Consider the following 27,700-nt stretch of genomic DNA (forward strand, 5'->3'; position numbering starts at 1 on the left):
TTTGAATTTTCTTATTACCTTACAATTTGCCATTTCTGTACACTTTCCTCCTGGGGGTTTTCCACCCCTGCATTTGTTTTATTGCAAAAATGACAGGCCAGTTATTTTACTTCCAATTAAATGACCGATGAGCAATTTCAGTATTTCTACACATGGCTGGTCCTTCTCCGGCCGGCTATTTGTGAGATCATGTAAGTGTGGGGTCAAAGTTGGTGACATTGGATGCCAAGGAATGCACATAATTCAGGGCAGTAGGGAAGCACAGGTAGGAGTTTAGGGATGTGAGAGTAACCAAAGAGTGATTGCAGCCACTGGCACCAACAGGACATACACCACTATACACTTTTATTGAGCGTGTAGATTGTCAAAGTTCACCATCCCTCTCTTACACCCCTTTGCAATGGACTACCAGGGTAGCAAAGCCTGTAGATGTAAAGGGCCCGATTCATGGAATTGTTTGCACCGTCCAAAGTGACTTTGCACTGCAAAAATATACTTTGCACAGTTCCATGAGTCAGGGTTTGTGTCGCAGTGCAACGTCACTTTTCAGCAGTGAAAAGCCACTTTGAACCGTGCACAAAATTCCACGAATCGGTCCCAAAGTATGCAGAGGTGTACTTTTATACTGAGTGCAGTACACGTGTGCCACCAGAGTGTGGTGCTCACGCTTATATGGAAGCACACTATCAGTACGCATGCTCAGAATCCATATTTTACCAGCTTTGAGCTCTTTGTATAAATGACCGTCAGCATGCATACAACTCTGCTCTCATTATTACTTCCCTTTTTAGAAAGCTAAGAAGGGAAATTGTAAGAAATCCAAAAAAGTGACATCAAACATCTCCGCTTGCACAATTGCCAGGCCAGGTGTTATGGGGTTGAGAGAGGCAGTAAATAGTCCATAAAGCACACATTGGCAAAGCCAAACCTCTTGGCTTTCGCAGTTGTTCATTGCATTTTACATGTGTAGGAATGCATTTTTGTTGGCCCCATAAAGAGGAGAGCCAGGTAAAAGAACAAGCCAGCTGAACAGCTGTTCATCACACTTTACCCATGTAGTTATGAATGCCATTGCACCTTCATTTTTATATCACACAATTACTCCCTAATGAACACAAGTGACATACGGGCTGATTGGTAAACTGTGACGCAATGACACCTGCGTTCCAATCCTGGCGTGGCCACCCCTTGATATTAATCACAGCAGGCTGGGTCACTGCTCTCATGACAGCATAACAAAAGGATACCATGTTCCATTTGGCTCTAACATGCCAAACACACATGGGATGTAGTTGTAGGCTCCTTGGAAGCATGTCTATTTCTTTATTATGTTACCTAGAGAAATGTATTGGAAATGTACAATTGTGTAGCTTATTCGCATTCCTTAGTTTTTGCTCTTCGGTAGGGCCAATTTTATTTTACTGTGTATGTTCAAACTTTATTTTGTCTCCTGAACACATGCAAATGTTGGGAACAAGAGCTGTGCAACCTTCATAATCTCCACCGTCGCGATATTCTATGATTTCCGGGTTTGCACTTAGAATCCATGCATTGATAAGGCTTACATTCTGTGCACACTTTCCCATGATACAAAAGATTGCTTTCCAAAGCGAATCACTTGACAGCAGTATCTCAGAGTTGCTCCATCAAAGATGCTGTAAGAAACCTACAAGTCCCCTTTTTGTTTCTGTAAGCAATACAATTCCACAAAAGTAACTTGATTTGGTGTTAGCTTCTCACTGGTTTTATTTTCTAGACCTGCTGCATTAGGAGATGTATTTTCCTGATAAATTAGCGAGATAGAGCAAAGTTGAACGCCACTTCAGAATTGGGGATACCGCTACTGCAAGATGTTGATCAAATCTGTGACTGACAGTCGTTTCCCATCACTATGCGATAATGAGCCGGCTCTGGAGCGACAACCGTAATTACTGTGAAATATCATAGTAATAGTTACGTAGTTTCAGCTCCAGACTGGCGAATCCTGGTCTATCGTCAACTCTGCAACGGGAAGAAAGGATTGTTAATACAGTATGCCAAAAGCAAAGAAACCAATTACACAAGCATATACAAACCCACATAGTATCACTGTGCAGACATTGGAGGGAGAACATCACAGCTTCTTTCATGAATTATTGGCCACTGCAATGGTTTTTGAAAGGAACACATGGACAATACAATAGGAAAAACATGCCATTGCATGCTTATAGAAATAGTTGTCCATACTTTCAATCAGTCAGAGGTATGGGTGGGTGTTTTAGAAGTCCGGCTCCCGGTCTCAGGAAAAGGGCAGGCTCGGATCAGCCACTATCAAAGTGAAGCTACAGTATGACCTCTTCAGCGCAACCAAGTTTCAGAATGTTTGTAGACTAGTAGGCCACCTGCAATGCTTACTCCAATAAGTGATTGGGCAGTTAAATAATAACAACCACATTCAATTAATAAGCAAGAAATTGATAATGTATTACAAAAATACCAGAAATGTACGCTCAAGTACTTGTGGCATATTGCAATGTGTGATTTCATGATACACTGACACTTTATATACTTCACATCAGATTGTAACAAATTATGTAGAGATTTTAGAGAGAAAGTTGGACTTGGTGTTTGATGTGTCATTTTTTAGTTTCTGACATGTAAGTAGTTGAGCATTGGACTCCAATCCAGAGTGGACAAGCCTCTGAGCAGATAAACACTTGGGGTCTGATTTACAAAAATGTGTTCACATGGGAAAGTCCAATTGATTTTTTTTTGTGTAAATCAGTCCCTCAGTCTCCTCATTGGCAACCATTACTCAAGCAGCCCATTTTGCCTTGAGAAAACAGCTGGTGGAGATTGCATTGCACATCAGAGTTATTCTGCAAAGCATTTGGACTGACCCACACAGAGCTCTTGGAATCATCAGAATCAGTCAGTCATTGTGACCCGCATCCCAGGGAAGGCACACACAGCTTCTAATTATGCTTGCTTGTGACAGCAACTCTAAAACCAAGGGATTCTGTCCAGGATGTAGCACACACACATTAACGGGAGAATAATACAAATTCATACCCAGGAAAGACAGATTGACCAATGAAAATCTGCCTTTCCACGGTGCGATGCTCTAATCACCATCCACACCGACGCCATTGTCCCTTTTAGGATGACTGTGGCCATTTTGGAACATGTTTCTTATGGCCACAGCATCCAAAAAGGGATCTAGTCCTGTTTCCATTTTAATTGTGGGGGGCATTTTTTTCCTCCAACATGGGAGGGGCTCGTGCTAGCTGATCACCCATCGGTCAGAAAAAAAGAAAACTATCCGCACCCTAGTAAATCCTGGGGTGCACATAGCTTTCATGCACCGGTGGTGGGCGGACATGGGCTTTAACGGCCCGAGCTGAGGCCCAAGCCTAGCTCAGGCCTACCAAAGCTCAGGCTGGTGGGCTGTAAAAGCCTATGTCCCCAGGCACTTGGGACAGACAGATAGACCAATGTAAATCTGTCTTTCCCGGGCACAATGACCTAATAACTGCCTACACCGCTGCCATTATAACAGAAAAGGGACTACTTCCCTTATTGGATGAAGGAAGCCATTTTGGAAGATGTTTCTTATGGCAGCCGTCATCCGAAAGTGGTCCTGCTCCCTTTTCCATTTTAACGGTGGGCTGGCAGGCCATTAAAGCCCATGTCCCCTCTTACCCCACCAGGGTGTGAAAGCTATATTAGACAAAAACTTGTCTGCAGATCCAGAGCAGCGCCACAATCCGGCTAATTCAGAGAAGAAGTTGCCCACATGCATGCCCTCAAAAAAGCCCTATGCCCCTATGACAGCCCCTACGGCAGCTACTTCTCCCCGTTCCCGTCTCATGCACCCAACTATGGATTACACTTTTTCTTTAATTTCAGAGAATCTGCACTGGAAACAGAAAAGAAAAAAAATTGCATGCCCCACTACACTACTGTGGCATGCCCTAGCCATTTATGGCAGTGAGGCATGTTATAGAGGCCTGTGAAGGGTGACAGGAGCTTGCCACCCACAAAGAGCCCTGATTTTCCTTCCCCTAGATGACCTTGAACGTTTACGTCCGAATCTCAAGAAAATCTTCAAAAGTTTGTGCGTACCTCGAACCACCTAAAATGCGGATGTTCCTGGTAGACACTAAATAGGTTCTCAGTTCAAATATGAACTCTTAATCTATTATGCAGCGATGTGTTGTGACAGGAAAACACAAGCACACTTGGTAAGCTTTCCAAGAAACAAACATCTTAAAAGGAAATTAGATAATGATGCACCGCTTTAGGCCCAAGAGGCATCAATTGGGAATTCAACTTTTCTGTCACATTGGGTTTCTACCTGCTTTAGCTGACCTATAACAAATGCGACTATGCAAGGGAAAAAGTTAGGCAGCTCTGTCTGTTGTGATACACTGATATTCAACCTGCTCAATTCTTACCTTTGGTCAAGCTTAGAAACAATGCACAAAGGAAAGGGGCCACGTAGAGGGAGAGAGGGATCTCTCACTCTGCTCTTTCTCTCTCTCTCTCTCTCTCTCTCTCTCTCTCTCTCTCTCTTTCTTCTCTCTTCTCTCTGTCTCTCTGTCACATACACACACACACACAAACACGAGAGCACGAGCGCACATATTGGTCACATTAGAACGGCTGCAAGATCTTTCCTGTCTAATAAAGCACATTTTCGTTGATTTTGCTGCAATGTCCTTTTGCTCTCGGGTTCCCCTCTGCAATTATGCATCTAGGTGTCACACTGTAATTTTGACCCACTCTGATTTTGCTTCTGTAATTTTTCTACACTACTGTTATTTGGCATCTCTGTCTCCAACTGGAATGTTGCCATGCTTTGATTTTGTTCCGATGTGCTCCATTACAATCCTGCTCTTGATTGCCCTTATGTGCATTTCCCCTTGGAGTGAGTTCTCTCCACTGTTGGCTTTGTACTCACTGCTCCTGCTTCCATATGTTTTCTTCCATCTTTCTCCAATGTGATTTAGGAGCAGTCACTGACATGATCACCAGCCCATATCAGGAGGCCACAGAACTGCTCACAATTACCTTACCCAAGGAGCACCAGTACAGCGATTTTGCTATGTTGACTATGGGTCTTTGCTCCAAATACCCATCAAGATCTCATTTGAAAGATTCCCACACTAACATTCTCAAACTCTAACATGTTTCAATAGCTAACACGCATACCAACTAAGCCCCCACACAAGGTAACTTAATACCCACCCCTTCCTAAAGACATCAAACACCAGAAGAATACAACTCTCGAACAAACGTATAGATCATTTTCCCCCACCAGTGCTCCATTGTGCTATCCATACACAAGTCTCTGCTAAACACAGAGAGCTCAACTGCTCTTGACAAAAATCACCTAGAAACAGACTCACACACATTACCCGGATATTTCTAAAATACATGCATCAACACAATGGCAAAGCTATCTTGAGATGTCCCTTTGTCCCCATTAAATAACTCCTCTCTCTTTCAGATCTGCAACAGCACACAAATCCTTGCACATGGTTATAGAGCACAGTATTAAAGTCAATATCAAAGTATAATATAGCCGGAGATCCCAGGCCAGTCAGATGCTTCTGTACACACAGTGTAGACTAGATGCAAATCTGTGTATGAGGCCATTCACGGCATGCACAGTGGCGATCATTGCAACAATGACTGCTGATATCGTGTCCCTGGATCCGAGGGACTGTGTCCGTTTTTTGCTTGGCCGGGTAAACCAAGCATTATCCTTCAAAACCATCTAACTCCAAGGAAATCACCACATTTTCCGTTTGTTATGATATGAAGTGTTTCCACATGGGTGTCGGTACACCACATGTGTTGCCACATTGCTACATCTGCACAGCCACACTTCATGCTGCACGGCATTAGAATAAGCGAAATAAAAACAAACAAAACAAGTGTCTTTGTCCATATTTTCCTTGCATCTTAATAGTCAGAATGAGGTCCTCAGACTCAAAACCAGGCATTCTTGCATAACAGACCTGTCCAACATAGTAGCTCCAAATGCACATGGATTTTTCAGAAAACAATATACACACATCTCTTCAATGCAAACCGTACTTAAGCAAAGGTTCAACTCGCACACTTGTCTGTAACAAGCTAGGTAACACACACAGCTTCATTAGTTCCGACCAAAGACACTCAATATATTCAATAAAGAGAAATTCATAATGTTGAATGGCCACTGAAAATGGGATACAGCTGTACAGAATGTGCCCATGATCTCGAAAAGCACACTTATTTCGTTTGCTGTTGACTTCTAGAAATAAATAGTGGTAGTGATAAAGAGAACACATATCTTTTAGCCTCCTGAATGGCAAGGAAGTTTATCAATGACAGGTCATAGAGTTGGATGGCCACTCACCTGTATGTCCAGCACAGCTTCATTAAGTCATATATCTCTGTCGGACACTTGGCAGGACATTCCAGTCGGTCTCCCTTTTCAAGCATCACGAGAATATCGCTTCCCTTCATTCCCTAAGGAATAGGAATTTCAAAATCAGATAATGTGATAGAAGTGTAAACAGAAAATAAGATTAATAAAGGTTTCAAATGTGGGAGAGGAACTGGCAAAATAGCAAAGCAGAGACAAGAGAAACTTGTTCGCATAATCAACAATTGATAGCAAAATAACCGTTGTTACTGGTACATAATTTAATGTGCTCAATTTATTGACCTCGGAATGGTGAAATGCTTGCTGGTCCTGTGAGATTACTGTGAGATTTGAGCCTGTAAACAGTTGGTTAAATGCACATGCATGCAGCATACATTCATCTCACTAGGGCAGCGAGGGAACCGCTAACAAAGATGGCATGAGAGGCAAGTCAGGAAAATAAATTACATCAAAGGACAGTGAAAGCTAAAATGGAGGGAATGGAAAAGTCATGTGTTTAGCCATTACATGTGATCCTGATTTTAATCAACATGAGCCAGAGCTCTCTTGTTTGATGTTTATCAATATTACTACAATGCTATTAATTTGAGCAAGGGAATAAAAGCTCATCATTGTGTGGCTCGGCCAGGACACTGAAGACCACATGCACAAGTACTGTTCCATGCCTTTTGTCTCCCTTTGATCTCTAAAGCGGCACGCACACGAGCAGTCGCGTGCTCTTGACAATGTCAAGAGGCAAGACATCTGCATCCAAGAGCTTGCATTTTACTACGAGTCTACCGCTCTTCAAGCTGTGGCTTTGACTCGCTTGTGTAAATAACTGATTTAAGATTGACTCTTAAGAGGAACACAGTTTTACGTTTGTTCTGCTCTTGCTCAATCTAGTGAGAAGTGCACACTTTTAATTGCAAGCAGATGTGATATCTAAATCAACAGAGCAGATAAACAAATATACATATCATATATAAATTAAAAAAAAACATGTAAACAGAAATTAATTTGATGATGCACTATTTCTCTATCAAAAAACATTATTTTAATTTTCAATGTACTTATGTATTATGTAAGTATTCATTGCAATATTTATTGGTATGTATTATCATATCAATAATATTCTTCATGTACGTTTTAAACTTTATTTGACATCAATTTACTTTATTTTATGATCTCATGTCTACTTTGAATCATGCTGCATGTGTATTTTATTACTCTGACATACCTCAACATCATACATTTGACTCCAAAACCTGTAAGTGTAATCCAAGATAATGAGGAACAGATACAACAATTGGCCGTACATACTTTCAAATAATTCTGTGAGATTCTGTTTTAGGTTACTACTACTCCCTGTAAAAGGAGCAAGACCCATTACCATTCTTTTTTCATTAACATAAATTATATTACAATACACCACATAATATATTTACATGTCTTCCTTTACGCACATTAGCCGGTGTATATAGGCTTTTCCACTAGTATTTATATAAAGTGGCTTTACAGGGATTGCAAAGATCATCAAAATATATGTAATCGACTAAGGAAGTGAGCATAGAAGTGGAAAGAGGCACAGTGGGGGATTTGGAACATGTGAAATCAGCCCTAAGATAGACGAATAGTTGGGTGGATTTCAGAAGTGTCATCATCCATATCCAATAGGGAGAGAGCAGTAGGACAGTGACAATGATGGAAGTGGCAGGTTGTGAGAGAATGGATGTACATAGGAGAAGGCTGAGGTAACGTGAATCAGCCAGAAACAGCGGGATAGCGAGTGGAAGGAAAGAAATCTAGACGTGTGGGGTGGGGTTAAGAGACCTGAGAGGCGGAGATAACTGGGAAGATAAGTAAAGAGAGGTGCAGGTGAGAAAAGGTAGACATTGACAGATCGAGCAGGAGTCGAAAATTAAGAAAGGAATTAAGAGTGATAAATAAGTCAGTGTTGCTTGTGCCTGAATATATTTAACTCCCCCCAATATATCTGTTAATACTTGAACAATCAAATGTCTCTGTTCTTTACAAGTCACATAATATGGAACATACTTTGTATGGTTTCTGCCCATAGGTATACGTTTCCCACATCAGTACTCCAAAACTCCAAACATCACTCTTGCTGGAAAACTTGAAGTAACAAATGCATTCAGGAGCAAACCACTTGACTGGCCATTTTCCATGGGTCTTCGCCTGCAGGATTTAAAAGCAAGATTGTTAATGCAAACTTTGGGCACACAGGTAAAACAGAGGAATTATGCAGTGGATATATATATTAGTATGATAATACATTGTGCTCCAAGAACCATTAAAGAAAATATGTATGGAGGACAGTGAAATTGTTTCATCAATGACATCATTCTTCATTGAGTACCATTCAAATGTGAACTATTTCACGTTTGAGCCATAATGCTACAGCACTTCTACCAAACATAAAAACCAATGTACAATATATTGCTTCTTCCGAGAGCATAAACACAACCAAATATTCACAAAATGCCCTGTGGTGCAAATTTATTGAACCACAACCATGCTTATCAAGAACCTCAATGCATCATCAATATACATTCCATGATGTAATGATCAGATCACAGTCCCCAGAGCCATATATTTCCCTTCAGGATTTGCCTGGGATGGGACTTTCGATCATCAAATAATAATAAATAAAGGAAAATGTATTATAACCTAATGGCTTTGCATTACTCCAAACCTGAGGTACAAGGGTTACCCCTGCGCACATGTCCCAAAATGGGCCCAGCTAGATAGGGCTGCATACTTGTCCCCTAAGCAAAACCTAGGAATAATGGCACAGACACCAGGATTGTGAATAAAGTAGTCAATTTTATGTAGTGTGTGTTTTATTTGATTTAGTGTATGTCTATGTGTATAGACTAGTCCATCCAGCCCACCATGGGACTGGATGCAATGTGGAGGAAAAGAAAAAAAAAGAAAAGAAAAGGACGAAACACCTGGCTGAGCAGGGGAGATAAAGTTTCAAAGGGGAGTTAAAAAAAGAACCATTAAAGGACAGTGGGGGAAAAAGGTGAGAGAGAGCAAAAGCGGAAGGAGGACGGGGAAGGAAAGAAAATACTCAAGGGGGGGCTAATAAATACATACAAATCTTACGTGTGATATGTCCATTGCACTTCTAGTTCATTTTCAGTTTTCATTACAGCCACGTAATCAACACTAAAAACAGACCACCGACCAAAATGTAATGGAGACAGAAATGCAGCAGGTAAGGATTTTATACTTTAGGAAAGAGGTGCTATAACCTGATCAATCCTGGCACAGCACCTTTAAATTCAATTTAGTGGTGCTTTTCAATGTTTACTAAATGAGTGTGTATTTAAGAAGTCAGGGTTCATTTTGAACATAAATGACTTACCAAGTATGGAGTGAAAGATATCAGAGAAAGTCTTAGAATAAGGTGCCTTTACATAGGAGCATTCCTTATGAAGTTACATAGACTGGGTGATGAAGTCATAATTTAAAACCATGGGCCTCATTATAAGTTGTGCGGAATGGGTTTAACGGCACAGCTAATGGTGCCGGCGCCGTTAAACCCATTCCGCACAATTAGGAGGTCCCCTCCTGGGACCCGCTCTGGACGTCTGGTTTTTCCAGACGTCCATAGCGGGTCCCGCGAGGGGACCAGAGAGCTAACAACGGGCCCGTTCGTTATTGACCCGTTGTTAGCTCCCTCCCCATTCCCATTGAGCCCTATGAGGGCTCAAATGGGAATGGGGAAGGACCGGGCCCGGGTTCCCTGAAGGAGGAAATACCGGGCTTCTCTATACTCGGAATGGCCCTGTATTTCCCCATTCAGGGAACCCGGACACGATTTTGGAGGCAGCCATGCCCTTATTAAGGGCATGGCTGCCTCCAAAGTCATAATGAGGCCCCATGTCAGTAACTTGTACTTCGGGCATCCTGAGGTCACTATTTACACCTTCACAAATTACAGACTGATCTTTGGCAGAATGCCAGAGAGGTTGGTTGGGCACTTAGTTTGGATAGGAAATTGGAAGGGATTGGGGAGGCTACTTCTATTACTAGTAGGTGGAGTTTTAGCCACATTTTGAAGAGATTGCTTTGAAGACCAGAGGAGAGCAATCCAGTGGAGTGGGTCAAGTGGAGAAACGAGGTGGGACTAGGGACTGATAGGCTGTAAAGAGATGAGCAGAGAGTTCGACAGGGAGTGAAGTAAGATACAGTCATCATGGTAGCGGGTCCGGGGGGGCAACATCATACTACGCCCCCAGCAATTTTGTGGACTGCCTGTATTATTTTGCTTTAAAAAAGAGTGAGCTACTTCATGGATGAACAAGAATAATATCAGCTGTTCTCCTTTCAACCAATTTGGGAAATGGGCAGTGTATTTTTAACAGTGTTATATTTATGAGCCTAATGAGGTCGAAAGATGGTGGCCCAAGGTGATACAATAGGCATATTACTTACCTGAGTTTGGCTGGAAGAGATAGGGTTACCATGCCCTTCACTTGTTTTTCTCATAGGGCCAAGGTGATAGACATTCATCCAAATGAAATAATGTTTTGGTATTAAACACCACACATTAATATGATTCAAGGCAAGATGGGAAATAGCGATAGCTGTAAGACCTAGCTGGAAATTGCTTACCTAAACAAGTTCCAGATAGAACTACCTGGTATGTGACAGGGAATTTCTTTCATTCTTGCTTACAAAATCAAAAAGTTGTGTAGGCAAGTGGGTTATATATATAGAGCTAGGAGGGTAAAGTGAATATGTTGCCTGTGCGCCACCCTGTATCAATAGTTAGGTGTATGAAATATTTTTGTATCCTTGCTGCAGTCGCCTAACTAGTACTGATATTCACTTTTAGTCAGTCATAGAGTAAAAAAAAATGTTTGTGAAAGTAGTTAGGACTGTTGCTGTGCTAGAAAATAAGACAATAGGTATGAGCTATATAAATGTAGAAGAGGAGCTAAATACCCCCACCTCAATCACCTCGCCCATCCTGTCTATACGTTGGGAACCAGAGAGTGAGACAAGTGCGGTACCAGTGAAAATACTGATACCAAGGAGAATCCTGGAGGGAAGGTTCCCATTGAGAAAACCATACCTGCATACAAGAAATGGCCCGTTGAATGAAATTCCGGAAGAAGCAGGACCAATGAATGAAGATGAATGATGACGTCATACAGAGTCGAGCTGACGTACATAGACGAGATGCAGAGACTAGAGAATGCGAATATTCTATAAGGCATCAAGAAAGTATCGAAGACAAGTGGCATCTTGGGATCAAGATGAAGAAACTAATGCTACAGAAATGATGAAGATGTCAAGCTGTTTTACATGTGTACAGATGCAAAGAAATGCAAGCAAAGTATTCTTGAGGCTAGCTAAGTATAGATTGCGGCAATCACCAACATATACTTATATATACAGAAGCAAATAAAGAATGGATGTTTCCACTATGTGTTATAGCAGAGCTGGGCTAAAGAAGGAAGACCTATTTTACAGTGTGTCACAGTTAAAAAGCAAGTGAATTACAAAGTGAATCTCAGAAAGGTGAGACTGAATGAGCCAAGAAGCAAGGTCTTCTCAGTCTGGAGTGAGCAGACATTGGATACAAATCATGTGAAAGAACGAAGCTCCTGTTCGGGAGGCATGAACAAAACCAGGAAGACGTCAGAGGTCTAGTAGAAAATTGTATTTTTAATACACAAGAGGCTTGATTTTGTGGTCTTCAGTCACCTGGAGGGATGAAGTTGGACGAACATGATGGTCACACCTACACATGAGGGCAGAGCATGCCTGAATTCTCCAGAGCAAAGAACACTCCCAGGGACAAGGACAAGTTCAAAGTCCTAATTCACAGCAGTCCACTGAGGTGATGATGGATGATTATGCTAATTGGTAGGAAGCTATGGTCAAAGACTAGCTCACCAGCTCCTGGAAGCCCAGTCTGCGTGCTGCTAGACGTTAGAGTGCCAGCCAATGGTAGAAGGCCGCATGATTAAGGGCCCTATAGTTATTGTAGCCAATGAGATGTTGTGAATTTAGTGACATTCATAGTGACCTGTTTTAGGGGAGGGCTTAGGTGCCCCACCTGATGTTAAGAAACCTATCATATTTCTTCACTGCCTTAGACAAGTATGGATCGTATACTTAGGTATTTTGTAAGTCCCTATCACACTTCCCATAAGGTTTTTGTAGTTTGCCACGTAGGATGATGTTAGTAATACATAGGTTGACATCACCTATGATGATTTTTTGTCATAAAAGAATGCTTTTTTCAAGATGCATTGAGCGTTCTTGCGCTGAGACGTCAGTTGATGTTGTTGTACTCCCTGTTTTAGATAATTGATATTAAAACAGTTATCCTTTTGCCAACTACCTGAGTCGTTTTGATTATTGATGTTTGAGTAACTTCTGCATCCCCATCCATCTCAGGGGTATTGCTACCTCATCTTAAAGGGCTGGAAGACCCCAGTTCATGTAGTAGCAGAGATAGGATGGTTAGATATCCATCGAGATAAGTAAGCTTTGGGGTCCCAGAAATATCACACACCCTCTGCCATTTGGCTGAAAGGACGTGAAGCTCCCTGCAGATAGTGTTTCTTTTAAAGTTAATGAAAAGTCTTGCAAGCGCTTGTTTTCAGGCAGAAACCCCTCCCGGCGTCTACAGTAAACTGAATGGATGGAAAGTTGAAGAGGCTACTGAGGCGATCCAGAGAGTCGGAATTAAAAAAATCGAATGGTGGGTAAAACTGAGTGAGGTCGAATGGTGGTTAAAACTGAGTGAGGTTGCAAAAGTGTGAATGGGCAGTGGGTGAAGAAAGTGATAAGGGGGAAATGAGTAACTTGAGATTGATGAGTGTTGAATATTGAGTAAAATTGACTTGAGGAGAGGCCAAGCAATTAAGAGGTATTGTGAGGAGAGGCCAGGATAAGGAGTACACCCTAGGTTACCTACATTTTAAAGAACGGAACAGAAGGAATCGCACCTAGAGCCCTATTTATGGGTGACGTATGAGACAAACTTGTTTAAAGACAGTTTGAATAGGTCAGTTCAAATCCCATTGGGATATTTTTCGAGGGTAGGACAGTCTTGGAGAGAAGACTGAGATATATGTGGCCGGTAGAGTATGTCTGTTTGTCTGTTCATTTTATGTAAATTATATATGGCTAAAAAACAATAGAGAAATTGATAGACACGAAAAAGAAAACACGAGAATTGTGAATTCATTATTTATTTGTTGGTATTGAACTAGTGATTAGTGAAAACATACATTGAAGTAAAAAACGTGATATAGAGAGTTTGTAGCCTGCGATGATTGGTGCACGCTCATATTGTATCATTTTTCTGAAACATACCTTTGAATTTTGCAAAGTGTAAAGGTGAGTATTGACAGTCAAGAGTGACAAGTCAAAATGGAGGATATAATTCCTCCTGTACACCTCTTTAAGCAGCTACCCAAGCATGCACCCAAGCGTAGGCAGTACAGTGCAGAGTAGTTTAAGGGTACCACTGACAAAATGTTTATGCCATGGCCGCAAGGGAGATCACTATAAAAGGCAGTTCTGCAGCATATGATGTCATATTTGCATGCTGCATATATGGGGAAAATGTTTGAAAAATGACTAGCGAACTTAGAGCTCTGGAAGATGTACCAGGAGGATAGGGAGGACCCGCCCCCTCTAGATTGGATACTTAATGTATGCAAAGGGGGGGTGAGGAGCATTCTGCTTCACCCGCCGCACCTGAAGCAGATGGCAATAGTAAAAAGGATGACGGGCTGTACCTGTTAAAAAGCTCAATGAAACAGCGGGGTATGGTAAGCCAGGATATGAGTCGCCTGTGCAAGGCAGCAACGAGGGCCCAGAGAAAAATACTGAGAGAGATGGAATCTCTAAGGCCCTAAGGGACAAGGAGAGACGCGATAAAGAGAGACGTGATCAACCAAGTACATCCTTAGATATAGGACGAGAAATAAAGAGATGGAAAGGTAAAAAAAGAGAAAACTGATGAGTTAGCGCTTATACAGTACAAATGGATGGATGGTCAGATTTTGCACAAACTTGATGGTAAGAGCATTGAGGATGTAAGGCAAAGGGAAGATCGAGATGAGCAAGATAAAAAGGATAAAGAAAGAGAGGAAAGATTGAAAAATGATAGGACAAAAAAAAGGGTAGACAGAGACGGGAACAGTTGTATCAAGAGGAGCAACTGAGAAAGCAGGAAAGAGCTGAGGAGCAGAGAAAATAGAAAGGAAAAGAATGGAGGAAGAAGAACATAAATTAAGGGATAAAAGAATGCAAAGACGTAGAGATGAGGAAATACGAAGGGCAAATGAAACAATGGATATGAAGAGAAAAGAAGAAGAAAGGGCAAGAGAGGAAGCAAGAAAGCAAAGAGAATTTGATGATCAGTTAGAACGAAAGAGACAGCAGAGAGCATGCAATATTGATTGTATGGAAAAGGAGGTAATGGATTCTAATCCAGTAGTTTCATGGGAAGATATAGAAGAGTTCTTCCTAGCATATGAGCCAATAGCAGGTCCGTCTTTAGCAAATTTGGGGGATGAGTTTGACTCAGGAAGCATTTGGGATGCTATCGATAAAGTATATCATGATATGAGGACTAAGAAAGAGCTGCTAGGGAAGGGTAATAATGACTGACTTGAGAGTAGACAGCTGTACGACAATGAGGAAGCCTCATGTAGTTTTGAGCCAAAGGAGCTGTCTTTAGATAGATTGACTCTGAATAGAGTTGAAGAGGAGAAAAGTCACATGAGTTGGGGACACTATATGTTAGACGAGGACATAGCAACCTTCCGTGGGGAAGAGGAAGGTGATGCATGTGGCCCTGAAGGGTGCTTTTCAATAGATAAGGAAGTAAGATGTTCCAGCATTAAAAGAGGGACCCGCTAAGGGACCTTGTAGTAGGGTGATAAGGGATTACCGGGACCAGTCTCCTTCCCGGTGCCTAGTATCCCTTACCGCCCAACTTGGAATGAGGCCCAATATCTGCTATGTTGGAAACGGCTTCTTAGTGACATAAGAGTCACTGTGCAATACCTCAATTTATCCGATTAAAAAAGGGAAAGGAGGGTCATGGTGTCTAATTCAAGATATGAGAACAATTAACCAGATTGTAGAAGCTGAGTTCCCTCTAGTTCATAATCCAGAGACAATCTTATGCAATATACCTGTTGAGGCACGACATTTCACTGTGATTGACTTGACAAATGCGTTTTTCTCAATTCCATTGCATAAAGCCTCGCAAGATCTGATGTCATTTACGTTCAGACAAACTCGCCTGAAGAGCACTCATTTACCCCAGGGGTACTGTGAGTCTTCATCAATTTTCAATAGGGTCCTACACATGGACTTAAGTAATATTAATTTAGAAAGTGTTGTGTTGCAGTACGTGGATGACATATTAATCTGTAGCACCTTAGAGGAACAGTGCAAAGACGATTCAATCCAGCTAATGATTATCCTTGCAGACAAAGGATATAAAGTAGACAAAGAGAAATTGCAGCATTGTCAAGAGGAAGTGCTGTAACCTGGCCAGTTAATTTCGTGTGAAGGAAAGAAAGGTACTCCTGAGAGGGCGCAGGCTATTTTGAAAACAGCAAAGCCACTCACGATAAAGCACATGCAGAGATTTTTGGGACTATGTAACTATGTGAGAGTATGGGTCTTTGCTAACAGTTCGTACATAAGGCAAGCTCTGAAGGAAGCACAGGTAAATCAGGAAAAGATTTTTTGAACTGAGGAAATGGAAGAAGGCTTCGACGAGTTGAAAAAGGCAATTAGCACCGTGCCAGTTTTAGGGATTCCCAATTATGCTGAGGAATTCTTATTATTTTTGCATACAAATTGCACTCTTATGACAGCTGTACTCACGCAGAGAACCACATTGGGGTACAAGCCCCTTGCATATTACAGTGGAATTCTAGATCCAGAAATGAGGGGTCATTTTCCTTGCAAACAATCTTTGGCAGCCGCCACGTTCACTGTTGAGAATGCTGCTAGCATAGTGATGGGATGTTACATGATGTTATTTGTTGAACATGCATTAATTGCCATTTTGGAGAATCTGAAGGACATGTTGACTTCTCAAAGGGCTTCTGCCTATGAGGTAATCATATCGAATCTAGCCATTAAAATAGTCCGATACAGAATAGTGTTTCCTGCCATGTTTGTAGCAGAACCACTTGCAGAGGACGAAAACTGCACATGATTGCTCAAACTATATGGAATTCTATGATGAACTCCTGAAGGTGAAGGAAAATGCATTGGCAGCTGGGGAGATTCTCTTTATTGACGATTCTTCAAGAATCGATCAGAATGATGGTCAGAGATATACATGTGCCGCTGTGGTGAAGCACACGGCCAATGGAGAATTTGAAGTGCTGATAAGTGCATGACTACCATCTCACTGTTTCGGCACCGGCTGCAGAATTAGTGGTGCTGATTATCGTGCTTGAGAATCATGCAGACTAGGAAGTAAAAGTGTACAGTGACTCTGTCTATGTGATGTCGACAGTACAGGCAGGGCTAGCATTTTAGAAAAGGAGGGGCTACCTCCAAGCGGACGGCACTCCAGTGCAACATGCTGCAGCCTTATGGGACAGGCTTATTAATGCACGACCACTCCCAGTAGTCATTAAGTGCGCAGTGCACACTAAAAGGGCAGACTTTATCTCACGTGGAAATCAAAAAGTAGACGAGGAAGCGAAGCGAATTGCATGTCATTTGACACTCCTAATGTGAATGAAAGCACGGTGGTGATGATGAGTGTGTCTGAATGTTATAATAATTTGTCTAGGACTCAACTAGCAGAGCTACAAGGGCAAGCGCCCCAAGATGAAAAAGACTTGTGGACGCAGAGAGGGTGTTCTTTAAAACCCTCTGAAGCATTGTGGTGACAAGACAGCACTGGTACACCGGTGAAGCCTGTGCCTTATTAAGGATGGAGCTGGAACAGCTACACTAGTGTCATGATGCCTACCCCCAGGCATCCGGACCAAGCCCATCAGCCCCGGGAGCAGGCATCTAGACATTTAGTAAAACCTCAGCAGCCCAGGCTAGGGGCTATCTGGGTTCAGACCTGGTACCTTAGGCGCAAGGCTCATAGTAGAAATCAGTCCTGGTGCCTAAGGCCCCAGGCTCATAGTCATTACTTACCTCAGGCAGACCATGCTGCAAATGACTCCAATCCAACATGAAGCCTGAAAGGGACTATTTTTCTACAGGGACTATTTTTACTTGGGTGTGGTTCTAGGGACTTCTTACCTGGGACTAATTTTGAGGCTTTTTAAACCACGCCCGACCAGCAACTCACGCTTCGCGTTATTCTGCTTCCAGCAGCGTAACGCTCACCGTGCCTGCAGCCTGCATCTAGTCTTCTGCCACGCCCGCTTCGAATCCAGAGCTCCTAAAACAAAGAGGAAAGAAAGGGACAAGGTTAGAAATCAAACTTATTTCTATTCCACACCTGATTCTGGATCCATCTCGTCTCCGGACCTGTAAAGAACATCATTTCTGCACGCGCCGCACCTCCAGCTGCACCAGTCTTCACAGCATCCTTTGGGTCGGCGCTGCCTCCATCATTTCTTCGCCGAACTTCGGCACCTAGGAGACAAAAGAAAACCACAAGGTGAGGCGAACGAACCAACAAATATAATTCTGACCACCATAGACTTACCTGATTCACCACCGGAGGCATCCTTTTGTGACTCTCCATATTTTCACGTGCCGCATCTGTAAAGAGAGACAAAACAACACGTTTTTCCACGTGCAACATTTACCGGACAGCGCCGGGTAATACAGACTCTTACCTGAGCGCCACTAGCTGCCACAAGAGCATCTTTTCACGAGCCAGCTGCAAGACAAGAAAGGAAGGGGGGAACAAGAGTGAACATCGAACATATTGAACTCTATGAACTTAATACTTACTGGTCCTCACCAGGAACCTCAGAGTCAATACTCTCCGGAACTCTCCTGAGCCTTCAAACCAGTGAAGTAACTGGAATCGACGCGCCCCTGCAAATCCACGCAGGATGGAGAGCTCATCTTTCAAGAATATAAGGTGAGATTGCTGTGAGGGCATTTCAGAGGTGATTAGTTGGGGAGGACTGTGGGGGTGCCATCACTTGAATCCACAAGTGGCTAAATCCATCTCTCCACTTGCAGGAGAATATTTCTACGAGTTAAGCAGACAAGATTAGGAGGGCAGATCCAGTCAGTCATCGCTGCACTACGCATCACGTGGGTGGAGACCGCAGTTGTCCGGGTCCGACCGTGCAAGTGGTTCTACCAGGGAGCATTCCTTTTGCTCCACCCGAACGTTTTGCTGGGGACCCAAAAAAGTTTGCCGTGTTTATGAACCAATGCCGCTTGCACTTTTTATGCAGACCTGGAGCTTTTCCGAACAACCAAACCAAAGTAGCCTTTGTACTATCAATTCTTAGTGGCAGCGCAGCGGATTGGTCAATTCCATTAGTTAACCAGGATGACCCTCTTCTTCGGGATTTTCAAGGTTTTCAATTGAGCATGGAAAGACTATTTGCCAGACATTCACAGGGACAGGCCCTGGATAACGAACTTTTATCATTATGACAAGGTAACCAGGATCTACTAACCTATATCGCCACTTTCAATAGGTTAGTGGTGAAAACCGGATGGCCAGAGGTAAAACGAATTACATTATTTCATCGTGGACTTTGGAGTGAACTCAAAGACGTTTTGGCCCAAGTTGTGAACCCACCTCAGGATTGTGCAGAATATATAGACTTAGTGGTCCAGTTAGACCACCGACTTCAGAATAGAAAGGCTGATCGAGCTAAGTTCGAGAATCGGGAATTGGATAAAACCAATGTTACCCTAAAAAAAACAGATGTATCAGAACCGATGCAGATCGGGGGGGGTCGAGGGACCCTTAACTCAAAAGTAAAGAGAAAGAAGACGGTAGATGCAATTATGTCTGTACTGTGGGGCCTCAGGGCATTTTCTACAGGATTGCCCTATAAAAACATCTAAAAGAGTAGTCGAAGTTGCTGATAAAAATCAAACAGAGCCTGATTCGGGAAATGACCACGCCCGACAACCGTAGAGGTCCGCTTGCTGAGCTTGAAGAAGGATACTCAGACCTCGCACTTCATCATACCAATGGTCCCTATAGATCCAAGGCAGCCATCACATATGCACGCAGTGAGGGCATACATTGATAGCGGGCCATAGGAAACTATGTGGACCACGCGTTGGCTTCTAGGATGAATCTATCACTCTGCAAAAAGACCACTTCGGATGTCATCACTGCAGTCGATGGAACTGAAATTGCCTCTGGGCCTGTAACTCATTCCACCGCAGAGATGACACTATTGGGTCAGGATGGGCATCGAGAAAATATTGTGTTTGATTTAATCAAAGGCCCGCAGTTCCAAATAATACTGGGGATACCTTGGTTGGAACACATAATCCTTGTATTGATTGGCGAGAGAAGAGAATAACCTTCCCGGATTGTGCACATACTTGTTACCCGAAAAAACCCTTGAACCAAGGCCTGGCCACAGTCACTACTCCAGTCGTGCAGTTACCTCAGGAATATCAAGAATTCCAGGATGTTTTCCAAAAGGAACAGGCAAACACCCTACCACCTCACAGATCATACGATTGTCAAATCGATCTCATACCCAGTGCACAACCTCAATGTAGTAGGATCTACTCCCTTACGTAACCCGAAAACCTTCACCTACGACAATACTTGGAACAATACCTTGCTAATGGCTTCATTCGTCCATCCAAGTCCCCTGCATCTTCAGCTTTGTTCTTTGTGCCTAAAAAGGAAGGTGACCTCAGAACGTGCATAGACTACCGTGCATTAAATCAGATCACGGTTAAGAACCGATACCCATTGTCTCTGATCCCCGAATTACTAGACCAAGTAAAGGACGCTTGCATCTACACTAAATTAGATCTCCGAGGGGCATATCATCTGGTACATGTAAAGAAAGGCGACAAATGGAAGACTGCTTTTTGCACTAAGTACGGGTTATTCGAATACCAGGTGATGCCCTTCGGGTTGTGCAATGCACCAGCAGCCTTCCAGTATTTTATGAACGATGTCCTTCGTGAACTCATTGACATCTGTGTTGTTGTATAAATAGACGATATTCTAGTGTACTCCTCTTCAGAATCAGACCATGTGAAGTACGTTCGTGCAGTCCTTGAGAAACTACGCCAGCACAAGTTGTATGCAAAATTGGAAAAATGCGTTTTTCATGCTACAGAAGTTGAATTCCTTGGATTTATCCTGACACCAAAAGGAGTCCGAATGGACTCTCGAAAGGTGGATGCAATCCTCAAGTGGCCATCACCCAGTTCAGTTAAAGGTGTACAAAGCATGCTCGGATTTGCTAATTTCTACCGCAGATTCATTCCGGATTTCTCACATGTTGTACAGCCTATCACAGCACTTTTGCGAAAAAACAAACACTTCTTGTGGACCGAAGAAGCTGAAAAGGCCTTCCAAGAGCTGAAAGCAAAATTCACGTCTGCACCTGTCTTAAAGCATCCACGCCCCGAACTTCCATACATAGTTGAAACTGATGCATCCAGTTTAGACATGGGAGCTGTCCTGTCCCAGAAGGATCCTGAAACCGGTCAACTTCACCCAGTAGCATTTTGGTCCAGAAAGTTCTCGGGACCCGAGTTAAACTATGCGGTTACCGATAAAGAATTATTAGCCATCAAATCCGCCTTCAAAGCTTGGCGGCATTATCTTCTCTGTGCCAGGCATACCATTACGGTAATCACCGATCACCGGAACTTGCAGGATTTAAAAACAGCCAAGGCCCAATCGTCGCGTCAACATTCGATCGGCATTGTTCTTTGTCGAGTTCGATTTCGTGATCATTTGTCGACCAGGTTGTAAAAATGGCAAGGCAGATGCCTTATCCCAAATAGGGATGGGAGAAGCATATGCGAACCCGAAACCGGTGCCTATAATTTCAGAACAAAGAATTCTTGGCATAACCACTCTACAGACACTAGAGGATATTTAAGTAAAGATCCAACAACTCTTCGATCCAACAGCCCTGCAGGACTGGGTGAAGAAAGGCTCGGACTACTCAGTCATCAATGACCTACCTTATTATCAAGGGAGACTATTTCTACCACACAAGTAACTACAAGAACTAGTCATATCCAATTATCATGACACCCTGATGGAAGGACACCCAGGTATCGCAATAACTGAAGCTAAAATTAAGAGACAATTCTGGTGGCCCACCTGGCGAAAAGACATAAAGTCATTTGTAATGTCTTGTGGCATTTGTGCCCAAAACAAAAGTCAGAAGAAAAAACCAGCTGGCCTCTTACAACCTTTGGATATTCCACCTACACCATGGCACACCTTATTGTTAGACTTTATTACAGATCTACCTCCATGTAATGGATTTAGCACCATTCTAGTTATTGTGGATCTTTTTTCCAAGATGGCCCACTTTATTCCTCTAAAGGGATTGCCTTCTGCTTCAATTCTGGCCAAGGAGTTCCTCTAAAACATTGTTCGAATACACGGATTTCCTTCCGTATTGGTCTCTGACCGAGGTAGTCAATTCATTTCACATTTTTGGAAGAAATGTTTTCAACTGGCGCAAATCGACATGAGGTTATCAACTAGTCACCATCCCCAGACCGATGGTCAGACGGAGAGGACCAACCAGACCCTTGAACAGTACCTACGTTGCATGCTACACCAGACCGAAAGTAATTGGAAAGATATTTTATGGATTATGGAGTATGCATACAATAACTCTGTACATTCAGGAACCGGACAAAGCCCCTTTTATACCATATATGGACATCACCCTCGAACCTCAGAACTAGATTCGCCTCAGCATTTAGAAAGGCCTGCAGTTAGTCATTTGCATTCTACTATTACACAAGCCTTTAAAGAGGCAACAGAACATTTGAAACAAGCAAAAGAGAAATATAAGAAAAATGCTGATCAACATAGAAGTGAAACTCCACAATAACAGATTGGGGATCAAATTTGGCTGGCTACAAAACACATACCTTTGAAGGGAACTCAGACTTTTAACCCTAGATATTTGGGACCTTACACTATTAAGGCCATTATCAACCCGGTAGCCGTCAAATTGGAATTACCCTCTAATATAAGCATTCATCCTGTCTTTCATGTTTCACTTTCAAAACCAGTTCAACCAGGAACAAGATTAACCAAACCACCCAACCCCATCTTGATAGATGGAGAACCTGAATTCGAGGTTAAAAAATATCCAGGACTCCAAGACGGTTAAATCAAAACTTTTTTATTTAATCGATTGGAAGGGCTACGGATCACAAAAAAGGTCATGGAAACCTAGTGACCACGTCCATGCACCTCGGTTGTTGAAAAGATTCCATCGGAACTTCCCAGACAAACCAGGGCCCAGGGGAAGAACAACTTTAGGAGGCGCCTTGGGGGGGTGTGCTGTCATGATGCCTACCCCCAGGCATCCGGACCAAGCCCATCAGCCCCGGGAGCAGCTATCTAGACATTTAGTAAAACCTCAGCAGCCCCAGCTAGGGGCTATCTGGGTTCAGTCCTGGCACCTTAGGCGCCAGGTTCATAGTAGAAATCAGTCCTGGCGCCAGGCTCATAGTCATAACTTACCTCAGGCAGACCATGCTGCAAATGACTCCAATCCAACATGAAGCCTGAAAGGGACTATTTTTCTACAGGGACTATTTTTTACTTGGGTGTGGTTCTAGGGACTTCTTACCTGGGACTACTTTTGAGGCTATTTAAACCACGCCCGACCAGCAACACACGCTTCGCGTTATTCTGCATCCAGCAGCGTAACGCTCACCGTGCCTGCAGCCTGCATCCAGTCTTCTGCCATGCCCGCCTCGAATCCGGAGCTCCTAAAACAAAGAGGAAAGAAAGGGACAAGGTTAGAAAACAAACTTATTTCTATTCCACACCTAATTCTGGATCCATCTTGTCTCCGGACCTGTAAAGAACATCATTTCTGCACGCGCCGCACCTCCAGCTGCAGCTCTGTGCCATACTCACCAGTCTTCACTGCATCCTTCGGGTCGGCGCTGCCTCCATCATTTCTTTGCCGAACTTCGGCACCTAGGAGACAAAAGAAAACCACAAGGTGAGCCGAGGGAACCAACAAATATAATTCTTACCACCATAGACTTACCTGATTTACCACCGGAGGCATCTTTTTGTGACTCTCCATATTTTCACGTGCCGCATGTGTAAAGAGAGACAAAACAACGCATTTTCCACGTGCAACATTTACGGGACAGCGCCGGGTAATACAGACTCTTACCTGAGCGCCACCAGCTGCCACAAGAGCATCTTTTCACGAGCCAGCTGCAAGACAAGAAAGGAAGGGGGGGAACAAGAGTGAACATCGGACATATTGAACTCTATGAACTTAATACTTACTGGTCCTCACCAGGAACCTCAGAGTCAATACTCTCAGAAACTCTCCCGAGCCTTCAAACCAGTGAAGTAACTGGAATCGACGTGCCCCTGCAAATCCACGCAGGATGGAGAGCTCATCTTTCAAGAATATAAGGTGAGATTGCTGTGAGGGCATTTCAGAGGTGATTAGTTGGGGAGGACTGTGGGGGTGCCATCACTTGAATCCACAAGTGGCTAAATCCATCTCTTCACTTGCAGGAGAATATTTCTACGAGTTAAGCAGACAAGATTAGGAGGGAAGATCCAGTCAGTCATCACTGCACTACGCATCACATGGGTGGAGACCGCAGCTGTCCGGGTGCGACTGACGCCCCTGTGGGAGCCAGGTGAGCGTAAAAACTACCCTCCGCACGTTACTAGAGAGAGCCTCACTGCAACAATTGCAAAGGATTGGTTTGTTCTGAATATACTAGAACACGTTGCATTTCATGTAGTAAATTGTTTCGTATGTCAAATGTTTACTTTGGGCACAGAATGCGCATAATTAGAGGAATTATTCCGGGATCTAATGGTCCCTTTCAGCATTTGCATATCGACTATGTTGACATGCTGCCAATAGGTAATGGATACAGATATATGATAGTGGTATTATGTCCCTTTTTGTCCCTAAGTGTTTCCTAGATGGGGAATATGTGAATAATTGATATCAGATAATGGCCCTCATTTTGTAAATGAAGTCTTTGAGCAAATAGACCTGTGGCATAGTATAAAGTACAAGTTTTCATCGGCATATCACCCACAAGCGAATGGTGTCTGTGAGAGACTCAATGGCTTGTTTAAACAGAGAATAGCCAAATTGAAATTGACCCTGCAGAATGGATGGTTGCATTGTCTACCACAGTAATTGTATGCGTTGAGAAATTATCCAGGTTCAGACCAGCATCTAGTGACAGGGAGGCAAATGAGGACACCATTCACACTACCGTCTAGAACTAGAAGTGATGATCAGCCAACAGCAGAATTGCTAGGAAAGGAGTTTCATGATTATCTTATATGCGTGACCTCAAGTATCTCTGTCATTTCAGATCAGCTCAAGCGGAAGTGGTGTGGGGCAAGTCAGAACACAGAAGGAGACGTTACAGCAAACAGAGTTAAAGAGCTGTATCTTCCCAAACGTTATCACGGAGATGCAGTCCTAATCCACAACTTCACTAGAAGGTGGCACGAGGAAGAAGGACACAGAAGCTGCTGAATAAAGATAAAGAGTTAATTGGACTGTGGCTTGTATCGGGACACTCTTTACAGTCACTAAAAAAGGAGTTAAGGGAAGTTATTTGTTCTTGAGCCACAGGAATTTGTAAAACATTGGTCTTAGGCATGCTTAAGCCTTGATTGAAAAAATAAGGATATGCCAGATTTGGAGTTCCTTTTCGACAACTGGAAGAGGGAGCAGGTCCCTCATTCCTTTCTCACTTCATTTTGGAGGGGCCTATGGTCGTGCCCAATGACAATGTTTCACGGATCATTCTTGCAGTTTTCCTGGTCATTTTGCGCACTTCTCCTGCGCTTGTGGGGAGAACTCCACAAGCCTACTGGTTGAGGAACTTTGTTTTATGCTGACAGAGCATCTTCATGTCGTCTGGTCAGAGGCCAATTCGTGGTATCCGCTGGGAATTTGTGTTCATCATCGTATAGCCAACTGTAGCTGATCAAGAGGAACTTTTGGAGCTGAGACAGCAGCTTCCAGAAGTAGTGCATGATGTTGCCCCATTAAAGATTGTTTTTCCTTCCTTAAAAAATAAAACGGGCGGCATCAATAGCAACTTTGCCATGGCAGATTACGAGAGATGTCCACCTTGTGCAAAAAGTTATTGTTGCAAGTGGTCCTATATGTGTATAATTTACCCTTGCATTTTGTTCATAGTGATACTGCTCTCATTTACAGTACACACTGCTTATTATATAGACGCAAGTGGAGCAAAGACTCCTGTGTATCCTCCTGTACAAGAAAAGGGTACAGATGTGGCAACTAGAAGGCAGCCTAGACCCTATGTAATAATCCCTATTCCAATATATGATGTAAAATTGCCTGGGTCAATGACGAATGTTACGAGCCATATTTCATTAGAAAAAAGTGTTGTGGAGATTGTTCTTGAACACCAGAAACAGGTTCGAAGGAGGGACAAAAGAAACGATTGTCTAGGAGTGCACCTACACAGATAGCACTTGTAAGACACCCAGTCCACTGAAAAATGTTCCTATGATTGGTCCAGTAAGAAGGAACTGTGCTGACATATTTCATGAGATGATTATAGAGGCTCATAAGAGAAGAACAAGATCTAAGAGACGTGCTAGGGAGGATGATCATTAGCTGAATGATTACCTGGAGAGCACTGCACACTTGGGGAATAACATATGGTATCAGCATATGAAAGAAGTGGGAAGAAGGACCTCAAAGGAGGCATGCTTTGTATGTGCACTCCTGCCTTATAGCATGGGGAAGTCTAAGTGCTTCATAGCTATTGAAGTAGATGTCCAGACAGCACATTGTCTTTCACACATAGCATTCTGTCGTACAAGAGGCCAGCCCATGGGCCGAGGTGCCTATCTCAAATGGGAAACTGAATGGACAGATCCAGATGAAGATGATTATGTCCAGGATACAAAGATGAGGTTAAGCGATCATATTAAGAATCACATAGCCAGATGTGAAAGGCCTGTAGTGAAAGGAGCCGGAATCAGATGGGAAGAAAATAAGAAACTTGAGAGTCCAGGAAAATCTGCAGACAACATTCAAATTTGGAAGAACAGAGGCCAGATGCAGATTTGGGGAACAGTGTTATCACCAGATGGCTGGGAAGAAGGAGTGGTTATCTGCAGAGCCTGGATGGTAACTCATTTTCCTGAATCAACTATTTGGAATGTACAAGTGCTGTGTAAGCCATTATGACCGAAACTTGCTAAACAAAGATAGAGGAGGACCCTTGCAGATAGTGCCTTTGGAGATGTCAGGGCACAGGGCAGGGGAGTGTGTGTGCAGGATGTGGGATTGGGGTTGCAGGATCCAAGCTAAAAACAGTAAAGAACAAAACAAAACAGAACACAATGAAAAGGTTTCAGCCTTATAGAAGGCTCCTCTGCCCTATTTGAAGGAGAAAGGACTTGCAAACTACATCTCCCAGCAACCTCAGGTCAAGGAACTACATTAAGACACCCACGCTGGCTGTGGCACATGCACGCGCATGCGCACGAACTGAAGCGTGCGACGAGCCTTAGATGCACCGGCATGTTTAATACATTCAGCCACGTGTGGCACACTACGGCTGCTGCATGTTTAGAGTCACTTGTGGCAGGAGCAGCCACGCATGAGAATAGGCTTGTGTAGCCATTAACATTTGGGGGCACCTAGATGTTTTGCTCTGGTTTAGGTCACATGAACCTGTAGTAAACTGCCTTGTGGGTGTCACAAGTCATAGCTGAATGCACACCAGTATGCCTTGTGGACCACGTGTAATCAACACACACATCAATAATACCTGCTCTCTTTGCAGCATTTAAACTGCTCCTGATACCGGACATGAGAGTGCGCAGACAGGTGGCCAGCGCTCACAACCAGAGCTAAGTGCCTTTCTGGTTACTTGTATTATGAGTGAATACTGTGGGAAATGTATGCACTTGGGCGTGTGTGTGTGTGTTTACAATGTACAGTTAAATTTACCCTGTGTCGCCTTTCCCATCCACTTCCCCTTTCCTAACCGTCATTCCGGTTACCCTCTCCACCTGTACCTATCCAACCATCAAGTCTCTAACCCTCTTTCCCTGCTGGGGTCTCGGAGGCTTGTAAAAGCTTA

The 27,700-nt window shown here is 43.2% G+C and overlaps 1 protein-coding gene across 4 annotated transcripts in view; it reads right to left on the reverse strand.

Moving 5' to 3' along the window:
* Window positions 1-1,287: 1,287 nt before the first annotated feature.
* Window positions 1,288-27,700, reverse strand: part of SYK (spleen associated tyrosine kinase) — a 556,773-nt gene continuing 530,360 nt past the window's right edge. For all 4 annotated transcript variants that reach the window (XM_069625644.1, XM_069625645.1, XM_069625646.1 and 1 more), the window contains 3 exons: window positions 8,456-8,596; window positions 6,389-6,501; window positions 1,288-2,001 (listed from right to left, as the gene is read on the reverse strand). In XM_069625644.1, the coding sequence (XP_069481745.1) occupies window positions 1,929-2,001; window positions 6,389-6,501; window positions 8,456-8,596 (327 nt within the window). In that variant the 3' untranslated portion in view covers window positions 1,288-1,928. The remainder of the gene's footprint in view (window positions 2,002-6,388; window positions 6,502-8,455; window positions 8,597-27,700) is intronic.

Source organism: Ambystoma mexicanum, chromosome 6p (genome assembly GCF_040938575.1).
Source record: "Ambystoma mexicanum isolate Mex_15411 chromosome 6p, UKY_AmexF1_1, whole genome shotgun sequence".
Classification (NCBI taxonomy): domain Eukaryota; kingdom Metazoa; phylum Chordata; class Amphibia; order Caudata; family Ambystomatidae; genus Ambystoma; species Ambystoma mexicanum.